At 32.5% G+C, this 21869-nt stretch overlaps 1 protein-coding gene across 6 annotated transcripts in view; it reads left to right on the top strand.

Moving 5' to 3' along the window:
- LOC121373924 (histone-lysine N-methyltransferase, H3 lysine-79 specific-like) overlaps window positions 1-21869 on the top strand; it is a 59509-nt gene that overhangs the window by 14129 nt on the left and 23511 nt on the right. For 5 of the 6 annotated variants that reach the window (XM_041500747.1, XM_041500748.1, XM_041500750.1 and 2 more), the window contains exons 4-14: window positions 114-177; window positions 852-989; window positions 2330-2420; window positions 11651-11745; window positions 12425-12487; window positions 12967-13022; window positions 13916-13964; window positions 16990-17089; window positions 18893-18999; window positions 21397-21438; window positions 21791-21859. In XM_041500747.1, coding sequence (XP_041356681.1) covers window positions 114-177; window positions 852-989; window positions 2330-2420; window positions 11651-11745; window positions 12425-12487; window positions 12967-13022; window positions 13916-13964; window positions 16990-17089; window positions 18893-18999; window positions 21397-21438; window positions 21791-21859 — 874 coding nt within the window. Of the gene's footprint in view, window positions 1-113; window positions 178-851; window positions 990-2329; window positions 2421-11650; window positions 11746-12424; window positions 12488-12966; window positions 13023-13915; window positions 13965-16989; window positions 17090-17939; window positions 18047-18892; window positions 19000-21396; window positions 21439-21790; window positions 21860-21869 lie in introns of all 6 variants that reach the window. The other variant, XM_041500746.1, reaches the window with a different exon arrangement.

Genomic DNA, 21869 nt, shown 5'->3' with positions numbered 1-21869 from the left:
GCGCACATATACTGCGTGACTACCGTAACTGCTATTAAGATAAGTTTTCCTAAACATAGTAAATAAAGTTTCAAAAACTATTGATTCTGACGATACATGCAAATCTTTTTCAGCTTCCAGAGTATGAAATGTCTGTGTGAAAAGTACAACAAAGCCATCGACAGTGTTTTACAACTGGTATTTAATCTTTTTTCATCTTTGAATTATAATTTATCTTTTATATTACAAAACAGTTGGGCAATATATTACACTGATGTAGATAATTTTATCGTCATAAAGCAGTTTGGGTGTATTTTCAAAATTGTAATTTAAATAGTGAGTAACATTTGAAGAAAGTGTTTTAAACAAGGTGTACCGAATCTAAAGAATCAAAACTTTGTATTTAACTTAGAAAGCAAAGTAACGTCTGAATGTGTGAAAAACTAATTAACAGAAAACTGTTATTGTGACCTATTGAATTAACTAAGCCATGACAACAGGTTCAAGGGTGGTTCTCTATTGTCACTATTGACATCCAATAGCCGATGATTAATTAATCAGTGTGCTCTAGTGGTGTCTTTAAACAAAACAAATAGCTTGTGTGAAATTTGTCTAAACTGGCACACACTGCGTATATCATTGCATTTAGCTGGTCCATCTTAAGCCCATGTATAGTAGAAACTTGTGCAGTAATAAATAGTACTTTGTGAACTTAACAAATTTTGTATTTTAGCTTTAATAATTGTATTATGGTTATTAACTAAATGTAATGTGCATATTGTTATTTTAAAATTTAAAGATAAGAATTGGCTATTAGTTTTATTTCTTTTTGATTCACAAAGTAATTGACAGATAATTGCATTTTCTTGCAGTGGAAAGGAACAGCTGGATCCAGCAGGCTAAACATACCTCCATCCAATAGCCTGCTCAAACACATCTTACAGCAATGCTACAACCATGCAGTCACTGACCCCGAAAAACTCAACCAGTATGAACCTTTCTCACCTGAGGTTTGTTGGATATGATTTTTGACTTTTGAAAACTTTCATTCATTCATTAGGGGCATGGCAATTAATCACTGTCCACAGTATTTGCGATTTTTGGCCCATTGTTTGATGCACCATCTTTAAATTTTGTACTGCAGTTTATTTTTACTGGGAATCCTGATGATGTGATTAGACATGTGGCATTTTTGCAGTCCCAACATGCTGTCATGGTGTGGTAAAAAGATAGAAATGCTTCTTTTGTTTTCTAGTCAAGTCATAGTTTTATCCTTTCGTGATACTTTCAAATGTATTTACAATTATTTTACAAGTGACTATTAAAAATAAAGGTTGTTGCTCTTAAAATAGTTTATTAAAATGTATATGTGATAGATGGCCATGGTCGGCCTACATGCAGAAGATATTGTGAATAAATCAAATTAGAAATATCAAAAATTGAATCGGGGATAAAGAAGAACATCTGATCCCTATCATTTAGTTGTCCTTCCGTCCATCCATCCACCTACCCATTTATTGTTCCTAATTGATGAATTAAATTTTAAATATATTAATGTTTCATTGGTGGTCTAGTTATATTAATATATGCTTAAAAAGTTTATATTGATTGCCTACACTTGCCTTCTGTTACATAAATATACTTAGTAAAAAATAGATTATTAATATAAGTACTGTTGCTGTATTTCATTGGTGCTTTTGTTACATAAATATACTAAATTAGGAAGTATATATAGATTATTAATACTTTAATCAAAGATAGCAACTATATTTGTTTGGTTTAGTTATACAAGAAGATTACAAAATGTACTTGTATCATAAAAGTGCTAATAAAAATTATACCTCATGGTTTTTTTGCATTTCACATAATTCATGAACATTTCTGGAATGAAAATCTGAACATGTATGAGCATCATAATGACCTGTTACTATATACAATCAGTGGGCACTTTTTCAAATATTGGGTCATTCACAAAAATGTGAAGATGTGTATAATGTATATGGCAAAAACAATGATCATATATGTTTAGGTTTTCATTATACCTCTCAAGATTAGAGGGAGTCTGCATTGATCGTTATGGAATTGGAATGAATTTGCCTGGACATCTAAAGCTTTTATATTTTTTAAAGAAAATAATACATTTTGCCATTACAATTTTGAATTCTAGTGTAAAATAAATAAAAATTGAATGTGATCACCCTGATTTCAAGTATTTAAAACATTGCAAAATTTGTCATCATTTTCCATGAAACTCCAAGCCCAGGCATTTAAATCGAAAGTTGTGCCTCATTGAGATAATTGCCCAGTGTATTTTATTAGGGTTTTTTTTTGTTTTGCCTTCTTATTCTAGGTGTATGGTGAGACATCATTCGAGTTGGTGGAACAGATGATCCAAGCTGTTAATTTCACTGAAGATGATTCGTTTGTTGATCTCGGTAGTGGTGAGTGATATTGATAACATAGACTTCCATATCATACTGCCATGGTAGATATTTTTTAGACTCTCTAAATATGTCCAGTACCTAACCATATTATGGTGCTATTTGCACTAGTGATAACAGTCACAGAGATGCACTTAATGGGGTATTTATTTTCATTCTGTAACCTGACCTTAAAACATTGGTGCATTTCCCGCATGTACAGTGGACTGGTCCGAGTGTGCACTAAGGTTGAGAGGTGAGGTTAAATATTCATGATAAGAGAAACTCAGTTTTCTACTTATTATAATGTAATATACAATATACACAGGTTTCTTTATGATGATAATTTGGAATTACCATTTGATATTAACATGAAAACAATTGAGCGGCATTTAATTCTGAAAGAGCCTGCGATAATAACATTGCTGTTTTTACATCAATCCTTAAATTGATGATTCTGCCATTAAAAATACATGAAGAAAGAAGAAAATAATACAAATGCATCAGTCATAGAATGATTAAAAGATTAAGGAATAGAGAGACCTGCAGGAGTCCATAACAAACTTCTGTTCTATAGTCTTTGCAAAATGACTTAATCTGTCATGAGTGGTGGGATGTAGCACAGTGGTAAAGCACTTGTCTGATGTGCGGTTGGTCTCTGATAAATTCGTGTCATTAGGCCCATTTGAGCTATTTTTCATTCGAGCCATTGCACCACGATTGGTATATCAAAGGCCATGGTATGTGCTTTGTTTGTGAGATGTTGTATAGAAAACATCACTTAATAGTAATGGAAAAATGTAGTGTTTCTTAAGACTATATATGTCAAAATATCTAATGATTGTTAAATCAGTGTGCTCTAGTGGTGTCGTTACACAAAACAAACTTTAGCTTTAAAAATGTCCGTCACCTGACTATATTACAGTGGTATTTGTTCTAGTGATTGCAGTCACCGAGATAGACTTCAAGGGGTATATGTTTTCATACGGTAACCTCGACATGTGTATTTTACAGTGAACAAAGCTTGAGTGGTCAAGGTTAAATATTTATTAAAAAAAGAGAAACTCAGTTTTTTTACATGTTTGATAATATAATAATCACAGGTTTCTTTATGATGATAATTTGGAATTACCGTTTGATATTTACATGAAAACAATCGAGCGGCATTTAATTCTGAAAGAACCTGCAATAATAACATTGATGTTCCTGCCGAAATCCTTAAATTGATAATTCTGCTATGACAAATACATGAAAAAGAAAGAAGAAAGTAATACAAATGCATCGATCATATAATGGTTAAAAGATTAAGGAATACAGAGACCTTCAGGAGTCCATAACAAACTGAGGGGTGGGATGTAGCCCAGTGGTAAAGCGGTCGCCTGATGGGCGGTTGGTCTCTGATTGATCCTTGTCTGTGGGCCTATTTGGGCTATTTCTTGTTCCAGCCATTGCACCACAAATGGTATATCAAAGGCCATTAAAGATCACTTGCTACTAATGGAAAAATGTAGCAGGTTTCCTCTCTTCAAACTATATGTCACAATTATCAAATGTTTGACATCTAATACCCAGTGGTTATTAAATCAATGTGCTGTAGTAGTGGTATTACACAAAATAAGCTTTAACTGTTTAAGAATGTCTGGCACCAGGCCATATTACAGTGGTATTTACTCCAGTGATTGCAGTCACAGATATACACTCAAAGGGATATTTTTTTGTCATACTGTAACCTCAACATTTGTGTATTTCCCTCTTGTACAATGGACTGGCCTGATTGTAGACAACGGTTGAGAGGTCATCTTCATGAAAAATAAATAATAGAAACTCAGTTTTTTACATGTTTGATAATATAATAAACACAGGTTTATTTATGGTGATAATTTGGAATTACCGTTTGATATTAACATGAAAACAATCGAGCGGCATTTAATTCTGAAAAAGCCTGCAGTAATAACATTGAAAGAAAGAAGAAAAATAATACAAATGCTTCAGGCATCGAATTGTTAAAAGATTAAGGAATACAGAGACCTCAAGAGTATATAACAAACTTGTGTTGTATAAAATATCTGCACAACTTTATCTGTCATAAGGAATGGGACATAGCTTAGTGGTAAAGTGGTCACCTGATGTGCAGTCAGTCTTTGATCGATCCTGTTAGTGGACCCATTGGGCTATATCTCTTTACAACCATTGACTGGTGTATCCAAGGCAATGGTATGTACTGTCCTGTTTGTGAGATGATACTACTAATGAAAAAATGTAGCAGATTTCTTCTCTATATGTCATTTATCATGTTTGAAATCCTGTAAGTTAGTATAACCGATGATTAATAAATCAATGTGCTCTAGTGGTGTCATTAAACAAAACAAACTTTAACTTTTTTAAGAATGTCCAACACCTGACCATATTGAAGCACTTGGTATTTGCTTTGGTGATGTCAGTCACAGAGATGCACTTAAAGGGATATTTATTCTCATACTGTAACCTCAACATTTGTGTATTTCCATCTTGCACTAGTTTGATTATTGCACTGAGGTTAAAATATTCATGAAAAGAGAAACTCAGTTTTCTACATTTTTGATAATATGATAAACACAGGTTTCTTTATGATGATAATTTGGAATTACCGTTTGATATTAACATGAAAACAATCGAGCGGCATTTAATTCTGAAAGAACCTGCGATGTAAACATTGCTGTTCCTGCAACAATCCTTAATTTGATGATTCTTCTATGAAAAATACATGAAGAAGAAAGAAGAAAATAATACAAATGCATCAATCATAGATTGGTTAAAAGATTAAGGAAAATTAAGGGTCTATAACAAACGTGCATTCTGTAGTCTTTGCACAACATTGTCAACAACTTAATCTGTCATGAGGGTTGGGATGTAGCCCAGTGGTATAGCACTTGCCTGATGATCAATCCCCGTCTGTGGGCCATAGGGCTATTTATCATTTCACACAGTGCACCATGACTGGTATGGTATGTGCTATCCTGTTTGTGGAATGGTGCATTTAAAAGATCACTTGCTACTAATGGGAAAATGTAGCAGGTTTACTCTGGTAAGACTGTATGTCAAAATTACCAAATATTTGAATCCAGTAGTTGATGATTATTAAATCAATGTGCTCTAGTGGTGTCGTTAAAAAAAAAAATTCTAAACTGTTTTCTACATTTTTGGTAATATGATAAACAGATATCTTTATGATGATACTTTGGAATTACCGTTTGATTTTAACATAAAAACAATCGAGCGGCATTTAATTCTGAAAGAGTCTGTCATAACATTGCTGTTCTCTACAACAATCCTTAAAGGGACAATCAGGTCAAAACGATGCATTTCCCAGACCACCAACACATACTGACAGTTTAAGAACTATTGACTGGTGTTTCAAAGGCCATGGTATATGCTATCCTGTTTGTGAGTTGATGCATATAAAAGATCCCTTGCTACTAATGGAAAACTGTAGGAGGTAAGCCTATATGTCACAATTATCAAATGTTTGACATCTAATAGCTCATGATTATTAAATCAATGTGCTCTAGAGGTGTCGTTAAACAAAACAAACTTTAACTTTGTTTAAGAATGTCCATCACCTGGCCATATTACAGTGGTATTTGCTCCAGTGATTGCAGTCACAGAGATATACTTAAAGGGGTATTTGTTGTCATACTGTAACCTCAACATTTGTGTATTTCCATCTTTTACAAGGAATAAAGGTTGAGAGGTCAGATTAAATATTAATAAAGAAACTGAAATTACTTTTCTAAATGTTTAACATAATAAACACAGGTTTCTTTATGATGATAATTTGGAATTACCGTTTGATATTAAAATGAAAACAATCGAGCGGCATTTAATTCTGAAAGAACCTGCCATAAATAACATTGCTGTTCCTGCCGAAATCTTTAAATTAATGATTCTGCCATGACAAATACATGAAGAAGAAAGAAGAAAATAATGCAAATGCATTAAAGTCCGAACCAAAATGTTAACATCTACGAAAAACCATTGCAATGACACACATTCCACATACTAGATGATAACAATGTCAGCTATGTCAACTTCACTGAGATCACATAGGGCAAAAAGCATGTAATTTTGTGCCGGCTGCCATTTTGACTTTTTATGGAATATTCTTCAAGAGGGATGAAAGGATATGACTTTATCTAACAACGTCATAACATGTTATGATATAAAAGGAAACGTGACGACGTCATATTATTATTTTTAATAGTATTTGTTTGTTAAAAGATACCACTAGAGATCATTAATGTTATATTACTTACGTCACATACTTTGAAGGCTTTCACCCCTCTTGAAGAGTATTCCATAAAAAAGCAAAATGGCAGACGGCAGAAAACTGCATTCAAAATTGTAATGGCAAAATGTATTATTTTCTTTAAAAAATATAAAAGCTTTATCTGTCATAAGGAATGGGACATAGCTTAGTGGTAAAGTGGTCACCTGATGTGCAGTCAGTCTTTGATCGATCCTGTTAGTGGACCCATTGGGCTATATCTCTTTACAACCATTGACTGGTGTATCAAAGGCAATGGTATGTACTGTCCTGTTTGTGAGATGATACTACTAATGAAAAAATGTAGCAGATTTCTTCTCTATATGTCATTTATCATGTTTGAAATCCTGTAAGTTAGTATAACCGATGATTAATAAATCAATGTGCTCTAGTGGTGTCATTAAACAAAACAAACTTTAACTTTTTTAAGAATGTCCAACACCTGACCATATTGAAGCACTTGGTATTTGCTTTAGTGATGTCAGTCACAGAGATGCACTTAAAGGGATATTTATTCTCATACTGTAACCTCAACATTTGTGTATTTCCATCTTGCACTAGTTTGATTATTGCACTGAGGTTAAATATTCATGAAAAGAGAAACTCAGTTTTCTACATTTTTGATAATATGATAAACACAGGTTTCTTTATGATGATAATTTGGAATTACCGTTTGATATTAACATGAAAACAATCGAGCGGCATTTAATTCTGAAAGAGCCTGCGATATAAACATTGCTGTTCCTGCAACAATCCTTAATTTGATGATTCTTCTATGAAAAATACATGAAGAAGAAAGAAGAAAATAATACAAAAGCGCCAATCATAGATTAGTTAAAAGATTAAGGAAAATTAAGGGTCTATAACAAACGTGCATTCTGTAGTCTTTGCACAACATTGTCAACAACTTATTCTGTCATGAGGGTTGGGATGTAGCCCAGTGGTATAGCACTTGCCTGATGATCAATCCCCGTCTGTGGGCCATAGGGCTATTTATCATTTCACACAGTGCACCATGACTGGTATGGTATGTGCTATCCTGTTTGTGGAATGGAGCATTTAAAAGATCACTTGCTACTAATGGGAAAATGTAGCAGGTTTACTCTGGTAAGACTGTATGTCAAAATTACCAAATATTTGAATCCAGTAGTTGATGATTATTAAATCAATGTGCTCTAGTGGTGTCGTTAAAAAAAAAAATTCTAAACAGTTTTCTACATTTTTGGTAATATGATAAACAGATATCTTTATGATGATACTTTGGAATTACCGTTTGATTTTAACATGAAAACAATCGAGCGGCATTTAATTCTGAAAGAGTCTGTCATAACATTGCTGTTCTTTACAACAATCCTTAAAGGGACAATCAGGTCAAAACGATGCATTTCCCAGACCACTGACACATACTGACAGTTTAAGAACTATTGACTGGTGTTTCAAAGGCCATGGTATATGCTATCCTGTTTGTGAGATGATGCATATAAAAGATCCCTTGCTACTAATGGAAAACTGTAGCAGGTAAGCCTATATGTCACAATTATCAAATGTTTGACATCTAATAGCTCATGATTATTAAATCAATGTGCTCTAGAGGTGTCGTTACACAAAACAAACTTTAACTTTGTTTAAGAATGTCCATACCTGGCCATATTACAGTGGTATTTGCTCCAGTGATTGCAGTCACAGAGATATACTTAAAGGGTATTTGTTGTCATACTGTAACCTCAACATTTGTGTATTTCCATCTTTTACAAGGAATAAAGGTTGAGAGGTCAGATTAAATATTAATAAAGAAACTGAAATTACTTTTCTAAATGTTTGATAACATAATAAACACAGGTTTCTTTATGATGATAATTTGGAATTACCATTTGATATTAAAATGAAAACAATCGAGCGGCATTTAATTCTGAAAGAACCTGCCATAAATAAAATTGCTGTTCCTGCCGAAATCTTTAAATTAATTATTCTGCCATGACAAATACATGAAGAAGAAAGAAGAAAATAATGCAAATGCATTAAAGTCCGAACCAAAATGTTAACATCTACGAAAAACCATTGCAATGACACAGATTCCACATACTAGATGATAACAATGTCAGCTATGTCAACTTCACTGAGATCACATAGGGCAAAAAGCATGTAATTTTGTGCCGGCTGCCATTTTGACTTTTTATGGAATATTCTTCAAGAGGGATGAAAGGATGTGACTTTATCTAACAACGTCATAACATGTTATGATATAAAAGCAAACGTGACGACGTCATATTATTTTTTTAATAGTATTTATTTGTTAAAAGATACCACTAGAGATCATTAATGTTATATTACTTACGTCACATACTTTGAAGGCTTTCACCCCTCTTGAAGAGTATTCCATAAAAAAGCAAAATGGCAGACGGCAGAAAACTGCATTTATTTTGCCCTATGTTATCTCAGCGAAGTTGATACTGGTGACATCATAACAGTCTTATATGTGGAATCTGTGTCACTGTAATGTTTTTTTCACAACTTGTGTCTGGACAAAATTTGGGGAAAATGTAACAGTTATTAAAGGTAGGAGAGTAATTTATCATAGTTGTTAACAATTTGGTTCGGACTTTAATCATAAAATGGTTAAAAAGATTAAGGAATAGAGAGACCTACAGGAGTCTTTAATAAACTTCTGTTCTATAGTTTTTACACAACAAGTTAATCTGTCATGAGGGGTGGGATATAGCCCAGTGATAAAGTGCTCGCATGATGCGTGGTCGGTCTCTGATCCTGTTTGGGATGGTGCATATAAAATATCCTTTGCGAATGGAAAAATGTAGTGGGTTTTCTCTCTAACACTTTGTCACAAGTATCAAATATTTGATGATTATTAAAACAATGTGCTCTAATGGTGGTGTTACACAAAACAAACTAACTTTTTTTTAATAATGTCCGTCACATAACTATATTACAGTGGTATTTGCTCTAGTGATGACAATATCGGAGATGCACTTAAAGGGGTATTTGTTTTCGTACGGTAATCTCAACATTTGTATATATTTCACTTTGACAATGGACAAAGGTTAAATATTCATGAAAACAAACTCAGTTTTATACATTTTTGATAACATAATATTTTTATTAATAAACACAGGTTTCTTTATGATGATAATTTGGAATTACCGTTTGATATTAACATGAAAACAATCAAGCGGCATTTAATTCTGAAAGATCCTGCGATAATAATATTGAAAGAAAGAAGAAAATAATACAAATGTCATCGAATTGTTAAAAGATTAAGTAATACAGAGACCTCAGGAGGCTATAACAAACTTGTTTTCTATAATATTTGCACAACTTTATCTGTCATGAGGAATGGGACATAGCTTAGTGGTAAAGCGGTTGCCTGATGTGCAATCCTGTCGGTGGACCCATTGGGCTATATCTCTTTACAAACATTGACTGGTGTATCAAAGGCCATGGTATGTACTGTCCTGTTTACGAGATGATGCTACTAATGAAAAAAAGTAGCAGATTTTTTCTCTATATGTCAGTTATCAAATGTTTAAAATCCTGTATGTTAGTATAACCGATGATTAATAAATCAATGTGCTCTAGTGGTGTCACTAAAGAAAATACACTTTAAATTTTTTAAGAATGGACAACACCTAACCATATAACAGCACTTGGTATTTGCTGTAGTGATGTCAATCACAGAGATGCACTTAAAGGGGTATTTATTCTCATACTGTAACCTCAACATTTGTGTATTCCCATCTTGCACTGGTTTGATTATTGCACTACTGTTGAGAGGTGAGGTTAAATATTAATAAAAAGAGAAACTCAGTTTTCTACATTTTTAATAATATAATAAACACAGGTTTCTTTATGATGATAATTTGGAATTACCGTTTGATATTAACCTGAAAACAATCGAGCGGCATTTAATTCTAAAAGAGCCTGCGATAAAAACATTGCATTGCTGTTCCTGCAACAATCCTTAAATTGATGATTCTGCCATGAAAAATACATGAAGAAGAAGAAGAAAATAATACAAATGCATCAATCATTGAATGGTTAAAAGATTACAGAAAATTAAGTAGTCTATAACAAACTTGCGTTCTATAGTCTTTATACAACATTGTTAACAACTTAATCTGTCATGAGGGTTGGGATGTAGCCCAGTGGTATAGCACTTGCCTGATGATCAATCCCCATCGGTGGGCCATAGGGCTATTCTCTTTGTTTCACACAGTGAGTACGACTGGTAGTTGCTATCCTGTTAGTTGGATGGTGCATATAAAAGATCACTTGCTACTAATGGAAAAATGTAGCAGGTTTCCTCTGTTAAGACTATATGTCAAAATTACCAAATATTTGAATCCAGTAGTTGATGAGTATTAAATCAGTGTGCTCTAGTGGTATCATTAAACAAAAACTTTCTAAACAGTTTTCTACATTTTTGGTAATGTAATAAACACAGATATCTTATGATGATAATTTGGAATTACCGTTTGATTTTAACATGAAAACAATCGAGCGGCATTTAATTCTGAAAGAGTCTGTCATAACATTGCTGTTCTCTACAACAATCCTTAAAGGGACAATCAGGTCAAAAAGATGCATTTCCCAGACCACCTGACACATACTGACTGTTTAAGAAATGAAAAACTGCTATAGAAACTACATAAACAGGAGAGAATACAGAGTACCGAGTAATGCATGAGTCGAATAACAAACTCATGCTCTATAATCTGTCATGATGTGTAAACAACATTAGAGCTAGTCCAAAGTTAATCACATAGAGAGGGGTGGGGAGATAAATTGGAAGGCTATTTGTTTTATATACCCACGTCCAGAAGTTGAAAATAAATGTAGCTGCACACCATTGTTGCATCCTGTATACTGGTTATAGATTATTTGACATTGTACACAGATTACGTGGTTTACACATCTCTTTTTCTCTTTGTTACAGGTGTTGGCCAAGTTGTCTTGCAGGTATCATCAGCCACCCCATGTAAGAAATGTTACGGCATAGAAAAGGCAGAATGGCCAGCGTTATATCAGAAGGTAAGGTTTAGCTTTAATTTAATCATATTTACGGTAAATTCGTCTTTTTTTTCTTTTCTTTTTTTTGGGGGGTGGGACATAGCCCAGTGGTACAGCACTCGCTCGATGCGCGGTCGGTGTGGGATCGATCCCCGTCATTGGGCCCATTGAACTATTTCTCATTCCAGCCAGTGCTCTGCAACTGGTATATCAAAGGCTGTGGTATGTACCACCCTGTCTGTGGGATGGTGCATATAAAAGATCCCTTGCTGCTAATCGAAAAGAGTAGCCAAAGAAGTGGGTTTCCTCTCTCAATATCTGTGTGGTCTTTAACCATATGTCTGACACCATGTAACCGTAAACAAAATGTGTTGAGTTCGTCGTTAAATAAAACATTTCTTTCTTTTTTCTTCCATCTTTTATTTTTAAGTTAGCATGACATAAATTGAATGCTGTAAAGAATGGATAATAGACTATTTTGTATTAAAAGTAAACAAGTCGAGTCTGGCTTAGGTCACATAACAAGTGATAATCTTCTAGTAACAGTTTATCGCTTTACTTTAAATTGTTATTATAATCTGTCAAATACAAACTGTTTTTGCAGGATAAAATAAATTTGTTAAACATTATTATTTGGATTGTTTAATAAGTGTGTCTCATGTAAAATGTCTTTTAAAATGTAAACCGTGTTTTATTTAAGGAAATGGATATCAGATTCCGCAAGTGGATGAATTGGTATGGAAAGATCCATGGTGAATACGAGGTAATGAAATATTTTATTACTCTTCCTTGGATGTGTGTAATGAATTGTGCATAATTTAATTTGGAATTTTAGTCAGTTATAAACAGAGTTTAAGATTTCAGTATAGCTTTTTTTATTTGTTTTCTTAACTATTTAAAAAAAAAAGGACCACAAAAGGTTACAAAACTTTAGCAAATGCTGAATATATTGTTGTACCTCTTGGGATAAAGTTGTGTCACAAAAAACTTAACAATTGGTGGAAATATTGTCCATTTAATTATGGAAAATTTGACATCATTCACAATAATCTTGTGAAACTTCACTTCTCATTTCTTATTTACTTAATTTTTTCAGTTACATAGCCTTCTTCTTTTGATGTTTTGTCTTCTTTTTTGTATTAAATGGAAGATTAGTTATTAAGTATGGATTTTGTGTTTTACTTTATTTTCCTTTTTTTTTTTTCTTTTTTTTCACATTTGTTTGCTTTTGTGTCTTTACAGCTAGAAAAGGGAGATTTTTTAGATGACAGAGTCAAAGAAAAATTATGTAATGCTACGTAAGTAATTAAAAAAATAATGTAACTTTTGATTGTGTTAAAGCATGTTTTAAGATGTCTTTCAATAATGAAAACTGGAATTACCATTTGATATCAAAGTATGAAACATCGAGCGGCAATTTGTTCTGAGAGAAAGAAGTTGATTGACTCCCTAACCCCCTCACACCCCGGATTCAAGAATAACCAGTTTACACATCTATCTGCATTTTATGTTGTTTAAATTTGTTTTGTCAAATTTAATCAATTCAGACTTATTATAACATTAATTCAATGAAAAGTAAGAATGTTTTAACTAACAGACACTAAATACTAATAATGTTTATTTTATACTTTTCAAGAAGGATGTTTATTACATACTAAAAAGACTGACACAATTAGAAACAATTTGAGAATACAAATTCTTGAAGTATTTTCAAACATATAATCAATTTACCAGTTATTATCAAATTTGTCCCAAGTGAAATAATGTTCACTTGTCATAAGCTTTACACTGTTCTGGGTATTGATTTAACTTTGTATTTTAATCACTGTTTACAGATAACTTTTATAAATCAAAGTTCTGTGTATTCTGTAAAAAACACCCAGAAAGGAGCATACACTTTAAACTATGTGACATCATTTTGTGTGCTTTGCCAAATCGTGATGAAGTCATATTTAGTACCAACAAGCTGATTGATTTGTTGACGTCAAATCCTCCAATGGTAGTGTATGTTAAACCAATGCAGAATATTTCAAACTGAGAAAATATGAAAAAAAATTCACCGTTATGAGTAACCGCTGGGGTAATAATGTAAACAGTGACTTATTAGAGTTTCAAAAGTCCATAGCAGTAATAATTTCTTTCTAACTTGCCGTAAGTAAAATATTAACATTATGACACTTTTCTTTTTCAGTGTGGTATTTGTAAACAACTTTGCCTTTGGACCACAAGTTGATCACCAGGTTTGTTATTTGTCTTTTGTATTTGTTGTCTTATTTGGTTTAATGTAAAACAATTAAAGGTCTTTAGTGTTAAGAACATTTTAAAATAATCCTAGGTTTCTTTAAGATGAAAAGTGGAATTACCGATTGATATTGAAATGAAAACGATCAAGCGACATTTAATTCTGAAAGAAACATCACTGTAAAATATACTGTGTCACATCTCCGACATTTGGAATTTAAAAGACGGAATTATATCTTGGTGATGGTAATAAATTATGCTGAAAATAGAGGACCACATGTATATTATTATTGTTTTTCACAAACAGATATAGTATTTTTTATACACCAGTCTTTGTCGGTATGTATTATGGTATGGCATTGTCCGACCGTCCGTCCTTCTGTCCATCCGTGTACTTTTCGTTTCTAGGGTATCAATTCTTATCAATTCATATATAGGATCATCAAACCGTGTATGATCAACTTATCATGCTTTTTTACACATTAAAGAAACTCTTGTCTGGTCCATCTTTTCCTTGACATAATCAATAGTTTTGTGTGATTCTCCATCAAACTACTGATGGGCAGTTGTTGTTTCTCGTTGAAAGGTTTAAAAACAAAATTGTAACAATCGGCCAATAAATACTATATTTGTCAAAGGAAGTATTATGTATTTATTTTTGTAAACATGGGGTCTTAAGAGGTATATAAGTGTAATGAATCAATTTTTGGCTGGATGTGTATATTATTTCTTTGTTCTGTTTTAATACATCAGGAAATAAAATGTATGTATTTTGTGTAATTCTAATTCTAATAGATGTTATATAGATCAGGTTATATTTCTTGTTATCAATATTTATGTGATGCAAAACACATTTCTTTGTGATGAAAATTGGAATTACCGTTTGATATTAACATGAAAACAATCGAGCGACATTTAATTCTGAAAGAAATATCACTTTAAAATATTGTTTTACTTTGATACGTGCCAGCATTTAATACTTTACACCAGAGTAATAACAATAAGCAGTGTGTTAAAAGTAGTGGACTACAACAACCAACATACCTGGGGTTTGGGTTTTTTTTTTTTTTTAGAAAGCTTATTTTCCATGTTCATAATGGAGTTTAAAATTAAAGTGGAATATACTGCAAATATAATCATGATTGTAAATTTAATGTTTTTTTTTTTTTCAAGCTACTTGGTATCTTGTTTTAACAATCTAGTGAAAGTATATTAGATTTTTTTTTTTTTTAATTAGCACTGTACAAATATAGGTGTACTTAATCTAATAAACATAGTTTCAGTGATGTCTGTGAATCTCCAAGTTTCTTTATGATGAAAACTGGAATTACCATTTGATATTAACCACATGAAAACAATCAAGCGGCATATAATTCTGAAAGAAGCAGTGTTATAATTGTTTAGTTATCGATGTGTGTATTCAATCGTCACATTGTTTATGGAAGTTGTAGAAATGTTTTTTGCACCAGCATTAGCATGCACAATGAAATGGCAGTTCTCCTACAGAAAGAGTGAGAACCATTCTAGTATATTGTGAGCGAGACCCACTTTCCTTCTACGGCAGAATACCTGACAGCGTTTCATGACTGTATACACTCAGAAGACTTTCTTTTGGACTCTTGTTATGTGCAGAGATAAGATATTGAATATATGTCAATGACAGATTCATAATGGTCATCACATGTATATTATGGCTTCTATTACATATGTTAATATTTCGATGCAAGTTGGTTAATTAGCAAATTAACACACAATAAATTTTCTTTGAAAACAATTCCATCATCTTGAGGGTGAAAGTCTCTATATTAATTAATAAATTACAGCTAAAAGCATGGTGGGAGAGTTGGGGGAGGCATACTTTTAATTTTGAAGGAAGGATGTTCACTGTATTTAATTGGCATGCATAAATGATGCCTATATCAATCAGATTTCTTTTTGATGAGGGGTGGGACGTAGTCCAATGGTAAACTGCTCACTTTATTAATCCCCATAGGTGGGCCCATTGGGCTATTTTTAAAAATTACCAAATGTTTAATATCCAGTAGCCGATGATTACTAAATCAATATGCTCTAGTGGTGGTGTTAAACAAAACAAACTTTTTCTTTATGAAGAAAATTGGAATTACTGTTTGATATTAACATGAAAACTACCAAGCGCCATTTAATTCTGTAAGAACCAGGTTTGTGAAATATTAAACACTATATTTCCAAATGTGATACCTACATTTAGGAAGTGGGGGAAGTGAAGTTTAAAATGTATATGGGTTTTTTTTTCCCCCTAATAAAGTAACAAATCTGGCTTGTGCCCCCCCCCCCCCCCCCACCCCACACACACAGACACACTTCACGACATTGTGTGTCTCTACTCTTAGATATTGTCCCAATGGGCCTGAATAAATGCTTTATAATACATGTGCATTGACTCATTATACAGTTAATTGCCTTCTTGTAACTGTTTAATAGTTGAAAGATATGTCTTTTAATGTAACTACTTTATTTATAACCAAGGGCATGTTAATATTCTGATGGGTTTCCCAATTTCTTCTAAACTAGTATTTCATTTAGTTTTAATGTTGATGTTTACAAGTCATATCTGTTAATCCGAGGTTTCTTTATGATGATAATTTGGAATTACCGTTTGATATTAACATGAAAACTACCAAGCGGCATTTAATTCTGAAAGAACCATACCTGTAACATATCACACTTTTTGTTTACACTGGAACTTTGTACTTTCAAATATGTTAACTACATTTAATGCGTATTTAATACTTAATCAAGCAGTGCTTCACAGCTGGTATATAAAAGGCAGTGGTATGTGCTGTTCTGTCTGTGGGGAAGTGGACATTAAAGATTCTTTTCTCCTGCTAAAAAACATGGGTTTTTTCGGACTACAGATAAAAATTATCAGATATTTGACATTCAGTAGCTGATGTTTAATTCATTTATCAAAGTGTTCACATGGTGTTATTAAACAAAACAAAATTTGTTTCAATGTTTAATTTTGATTATTATTTATTTCAGCTCAAAATCCGCTTTGCCAATATGAAAGAAGGTGCTAAAATTGTTTCCTCTAAAGCTTTCTGTCCTCTCAACTTCCGTATTACAGATCGAAATCTCAGTGGTAAGTTATAGACATTTATAGCTTGAACTGCCTTAAATCCATTTTGCCATTTGATGCAAGCACATTTAGTCTTTTGTAACCTTTTAAAATATGTATGGTTTGGCCTTAGATATTTGACAAAATGTTCTCTGCAAAATGATAATATAAAATGAACAAATCAGTATTTTAGAACAGCATTTGTCAGTCCTAATCTTTGTAAACTTTTTATCATGCAATTTGGTTAGAAAAAAGAAATAATTTCTTTCAAATTGTATATTAAGTTTAGCACAAAATTGTAAGTTTACAAAAAAATTCACAGTAATAGAATAAAACATTTATAATGGGCCATTACTCATATCAATGATGTCCAGATTAATTTGTATATTTCTTTTTAGTTTACATAGAGAATTTTCCTTCTTTTCTATCCTTTTATAACCATGTTAGTGTATATTGATGTTTATTACCCCAACAGGCATTCAGAACCAGGAAAATAAAAATAATAATTTCTGACTGAGAATTATCTTGCATTGGTACAGTATTATTGGATGATTTGGTGCTTTATTACTAAATATGATGTTATTATGATACATCGAAAAAAAGAGAATTTTTAGAGAACAGAAATAGCTGAGGTAATAAACAGAATAAACACGTTACCATTTGTTATCAAATTCATGTCCCTCGTAAAATAATTTTTATTTGTCACACCCTTAAAGGTCATGAAAAGTAAAAATAATTTCTCTCAGAACATATATGTTTGATAATAACTGGTAACATGTTGATTATCTTCAATATTATGTATGCTGGTGATGCAGTTTGGTGAAGATAACCCTATGTTTTAACAGTGATCCATTGATGAGTGTGTGTTTTCCAGATATTACCTCCATTATACATGTTACTGTGCTGTCCCCATTGCGAGGTGCCGTGTCTTGGACAGGCAAACCAGTCACATTCTACCTACACACTCTAGACAGAAGTCTGGTGAGTAGAGGCAGTCACAGTTGCCTCCCTTGATGAGTCGGGGGCCCCACATTGTTGGTTTACTAACTCTTTCTTTTAACTTTTTTTTTTTGCTGTCTGCTTGACAGATTATTTGGCTGCAGTTGTGTTTTTGATTCGTCTAATATCTGTACTTCTTAAAATCTGTGTTGTACTAAGAATGCAATAAAAACTAGATTTTTGTTCAGCCCTCTACATTGCGACTGATACACGACCCTTTTTTTTTCATTTGGCAACTAAAACATTTCATACTATCTATATTAAAAAATAGAAATAGGTGCCATCTGGCTCCTAGATGGAAATTTTAACATAGAGGCTGTATTCAGTTTATTAGTAAATTTCTTGCATTATAAATTGTGTGCAGTTAATGCATAATAATCACAAAATTAAATTGTCAAAATGACATATTTAAATTGGTATTTAAAACATATTAAAACGTTTATTCCATAATAAATTTAACTAGCTACATAGAAATGAAATTGTGAGAGTTTGTTTTTATTGCATTGTAACCCCTCCAATTAAGAAAATGTCCACGGCAAAAATAAAACATGTCTAAAAAAAAATTCTAATATAGTCCACAGCAAAAAAGGTGCCGTGGAGAATGAAAAACTCTACAGCATTGCTGATTGCCGTGGGTAAATGCAGGGGTTGCATTGTCAAAGTTTGTGTTATAACACAGATATGCAGCTATTACTCTTGAAACAAAAACAGTACTGCAGCAAGAAGCAGATTTTGCACAGAATATTGGGCACAGTGATCAGCTAGAGGGTTACAGTAGTGTTATGAGTTGGTGTCAGTTGTTTGTATAAAGTGTTTGTGCTGTTGCAGATATTGGGACAATCATGCACGTCACGGAGCTGTCGCCTCTCTGTGGTGCTGTTTCCTGGACGGGCAAACCTTTCACCTACTATGTTCACACAATTGATAGAACATTGGTGAGTAGCATGCAGAGAGAGCTGCACGACCATTGCAGTGGGTTTCTCTAATAACGTGTCCCTACATTTCTCTCGCAGTCAGTGTGTGCAAGTTTTTAATTTTAAGTTTACAGTACAATTTTTAATACCACTGACCCTGGTTATTAACCAGTGTAAAATATTTGTGGCTTTTACAAAAAAAAATTTTTTTAACATTTAACTTGCAAATTACTTAAAATGAGGGGCGGGAAGTAGGTTGGTTTGGGATCGATCCCCATCGGTAGGCCCATTAGGCTATTTCTCATTCCAGCCAGTGCACCATGATGGGTATACCAAAGGCTATGGTATGTGTTATCCTGTCTGTGGGGTGGTGCATATAAAAGATATTTGCTACTAATGGAAAAATGTAGTGGGTCTAGTCAAAATTACCAAATGTTTGACATCCAATAGCCGATGATTAATAAATCAGTGTGCTCTAGTGGTGTTGTTAAACAAAATAAACTTTAACAAACTTTTTTTACTACAAATGTTTTGTTTAAATTTAATCAATTTTGACAAATCCAACAATGTTTGTGGTGGCTCAAAATAATTTTCTCTAAAACAAGAATAGCTATATTTTTGGAAATTAAAGTCAGTGGTTTTAAAGTGTGTACTAGTATCTGTTCATGTTTTTTTTGTGCATCTTATTAGTTTATTTAAACTGGAAATATCAGTCTTGTATTTAACATTTGATGCTTCTGAATGGTGTGAAGAATGGATGATCACATGGTTTTAAAGATTAGTTAGGGGCATAACTTGTTAATGATAATTTGAATACAATTTCTGAATTTTGAGGGTGTTTTTTTTACCACAAGTAGTAATAATAATTTTTATTTTTATTTTTATGTGTATCATCAGAATACATCAATATTTAATTTGTTTTATGTTATTCTTGGGTGTGATCAAAGCAAGTAACTTTATAGAACAAGTGACATTAAATCAGTTGATGATACTTGATTAAAACTTGACTGCTGGAGGTTTGAACTAGTTTTTGCCTCAGTGTGATGGATTAAATATTAGTTTGTTGTTTATTAATTGACAGTTGTGATGCATGGTGCCTTTGTTTTCACTGGTTGGTTATATTTGCTGTTCCCATTTAATATTGCACCTCTTCATCAAATGGCTTTTCCACCTACAGTTTAAAATGTTTCTTCAGGCGATATCTTTTGCATTTACTAATCATGTATAACCCAATAATTTTCTGAGATCGTGGAAAACGGACAGAAATTGCGAAATTCCCAGTGTGAAACTGAATTTACATTTGGAAACAGAATTACGATTTTAAGCGAAATTAAAAAAACTAATACCATTTTACTATTGTCACTCGCTGTAAAACTGACGATTAGTCCTGTTACAGTACTGTTGGAAAACGAGTAGTGTCTTATTTACCAGGTTAACTGCTTAGTCATGCCTGTGCAGACAGGACAGGTTTTTGCCAGGTGTAAGTTCAGCGAGCTGTTTGTCGCTAATGCTTTTCTTGGTAGACTGATTTTATGCTACACATTAAACTGAATAACGACTTCAGGAACCAGTCATAATAGTTTGCAAACATTTAGCGATAAATGACTGGCTGAATGTAGCATTGTTACTTTATTTCCGGTGTGGCATGTCATACTTCACATTGAAGACGACGAGACAGTCAAAGTGGTGATAAATATACAGAACTTCACATACGTTGTTTTCGCTTCCTATTTTATTGCACAAGTTTATTTTACGCAAGAATATATACCACGAGACCACATAGTGGTGGAGTGGTATGTTCTTTCGCATAATAAACTAGTGGAATAAATAGGAAGCAACAACAACGTATGTGAAGTTCTATATTTATTACATACCTTCTTTTATGTTTTAGGAAAATGGTTTTTAATTTAACGTCATAACAGCATTTTGTTAAATCTATGATCAAAACTCCTTTCATCGATTTACTTAACATTAAGAATCATATTCTGCGGCAGCCTTGTGTAAAGTTTCAAATACGATTGACGTAATTTGTAAATCAGACATGACATTGGTAAATAAAAACCCGCTAACTGCAGTAAAAGTAAAAAGAGAATTTCCCATTTAAAAGTTCCGGTCCAGATTGCACATATGTATGATACAAAATAAATTTATCACACGATTTCAAAATGTCTTTATCACTATAGTAAGATTGAAAAGGTATGTAATAAAAAGTAGTCTGAACCAAGTTTCAATTTTTAAATTGGGTTTATGATGAATTAATAGTGAAATGTATTCACCAAATTCAACTTTGGTAATTTCGAAAACGACAGTACAGCAGTAAGGTTGGTTTCAGTCAGACTGTATCGGATGTACACTTTTATTCTAACCAGTATTTTATGTCCCATGTGTATAATGATAAATATTTGCTTTTCTTCACAGCTTGAAAAATATTTTCTGCGTTTAAAGAATCCTGGTATTAAGGTAAGAAATCTGAATGAATGATTATTTTTCTGACATTAACTAAACTAACTAAATTAACATAACTAAAATCTCTAAATATGCCTTCTAATTTTATTTGAAAAGTTACATAAAATCAAATAATTGCAGAAGACTGAATCCTTTATTAATTAAACTGGAGTTTATGTTGTTAAAATGAAGACCAAATATATTCCGTTTTCATGGCCAATTTTTTTAAGTAATAAATTTGACACACAACAATATGTAAAATTCTAGCAGAATGTCTTTCCAGAATCTTATAATTGTGTCCCTTGATATTTTCTTTTTCTTTTTTCCACTTTTTGTGAAATCTATGTTTTTTTGATAATTATTTCAGGAAGAAGTGCGTAGAGATAGAAAAGGGCGACCAATTTCTTTTAAGGATAAAACCAATAATATTCATGTGGTAAGTATAT

This window comes from Gigantopelta aegis, chromosome 6 (genome assembly GCF_016097555.1).
Source record: "Gigantopelta aegis isolate Gae_Host chromosome 6, Gae_host_genome, whole genome shotgun sequence".
NCBI lineage: Eukaryota > Metazoa > Mollusca > Gastropoda > Neomphalida > Peltospiridae > Gigantopelta > Gigantopelta aegis.
Note: the sequence above shows the minus strand (reverse complement) of the source record. Positions and strands in the feature narration are given on the sequence as shown.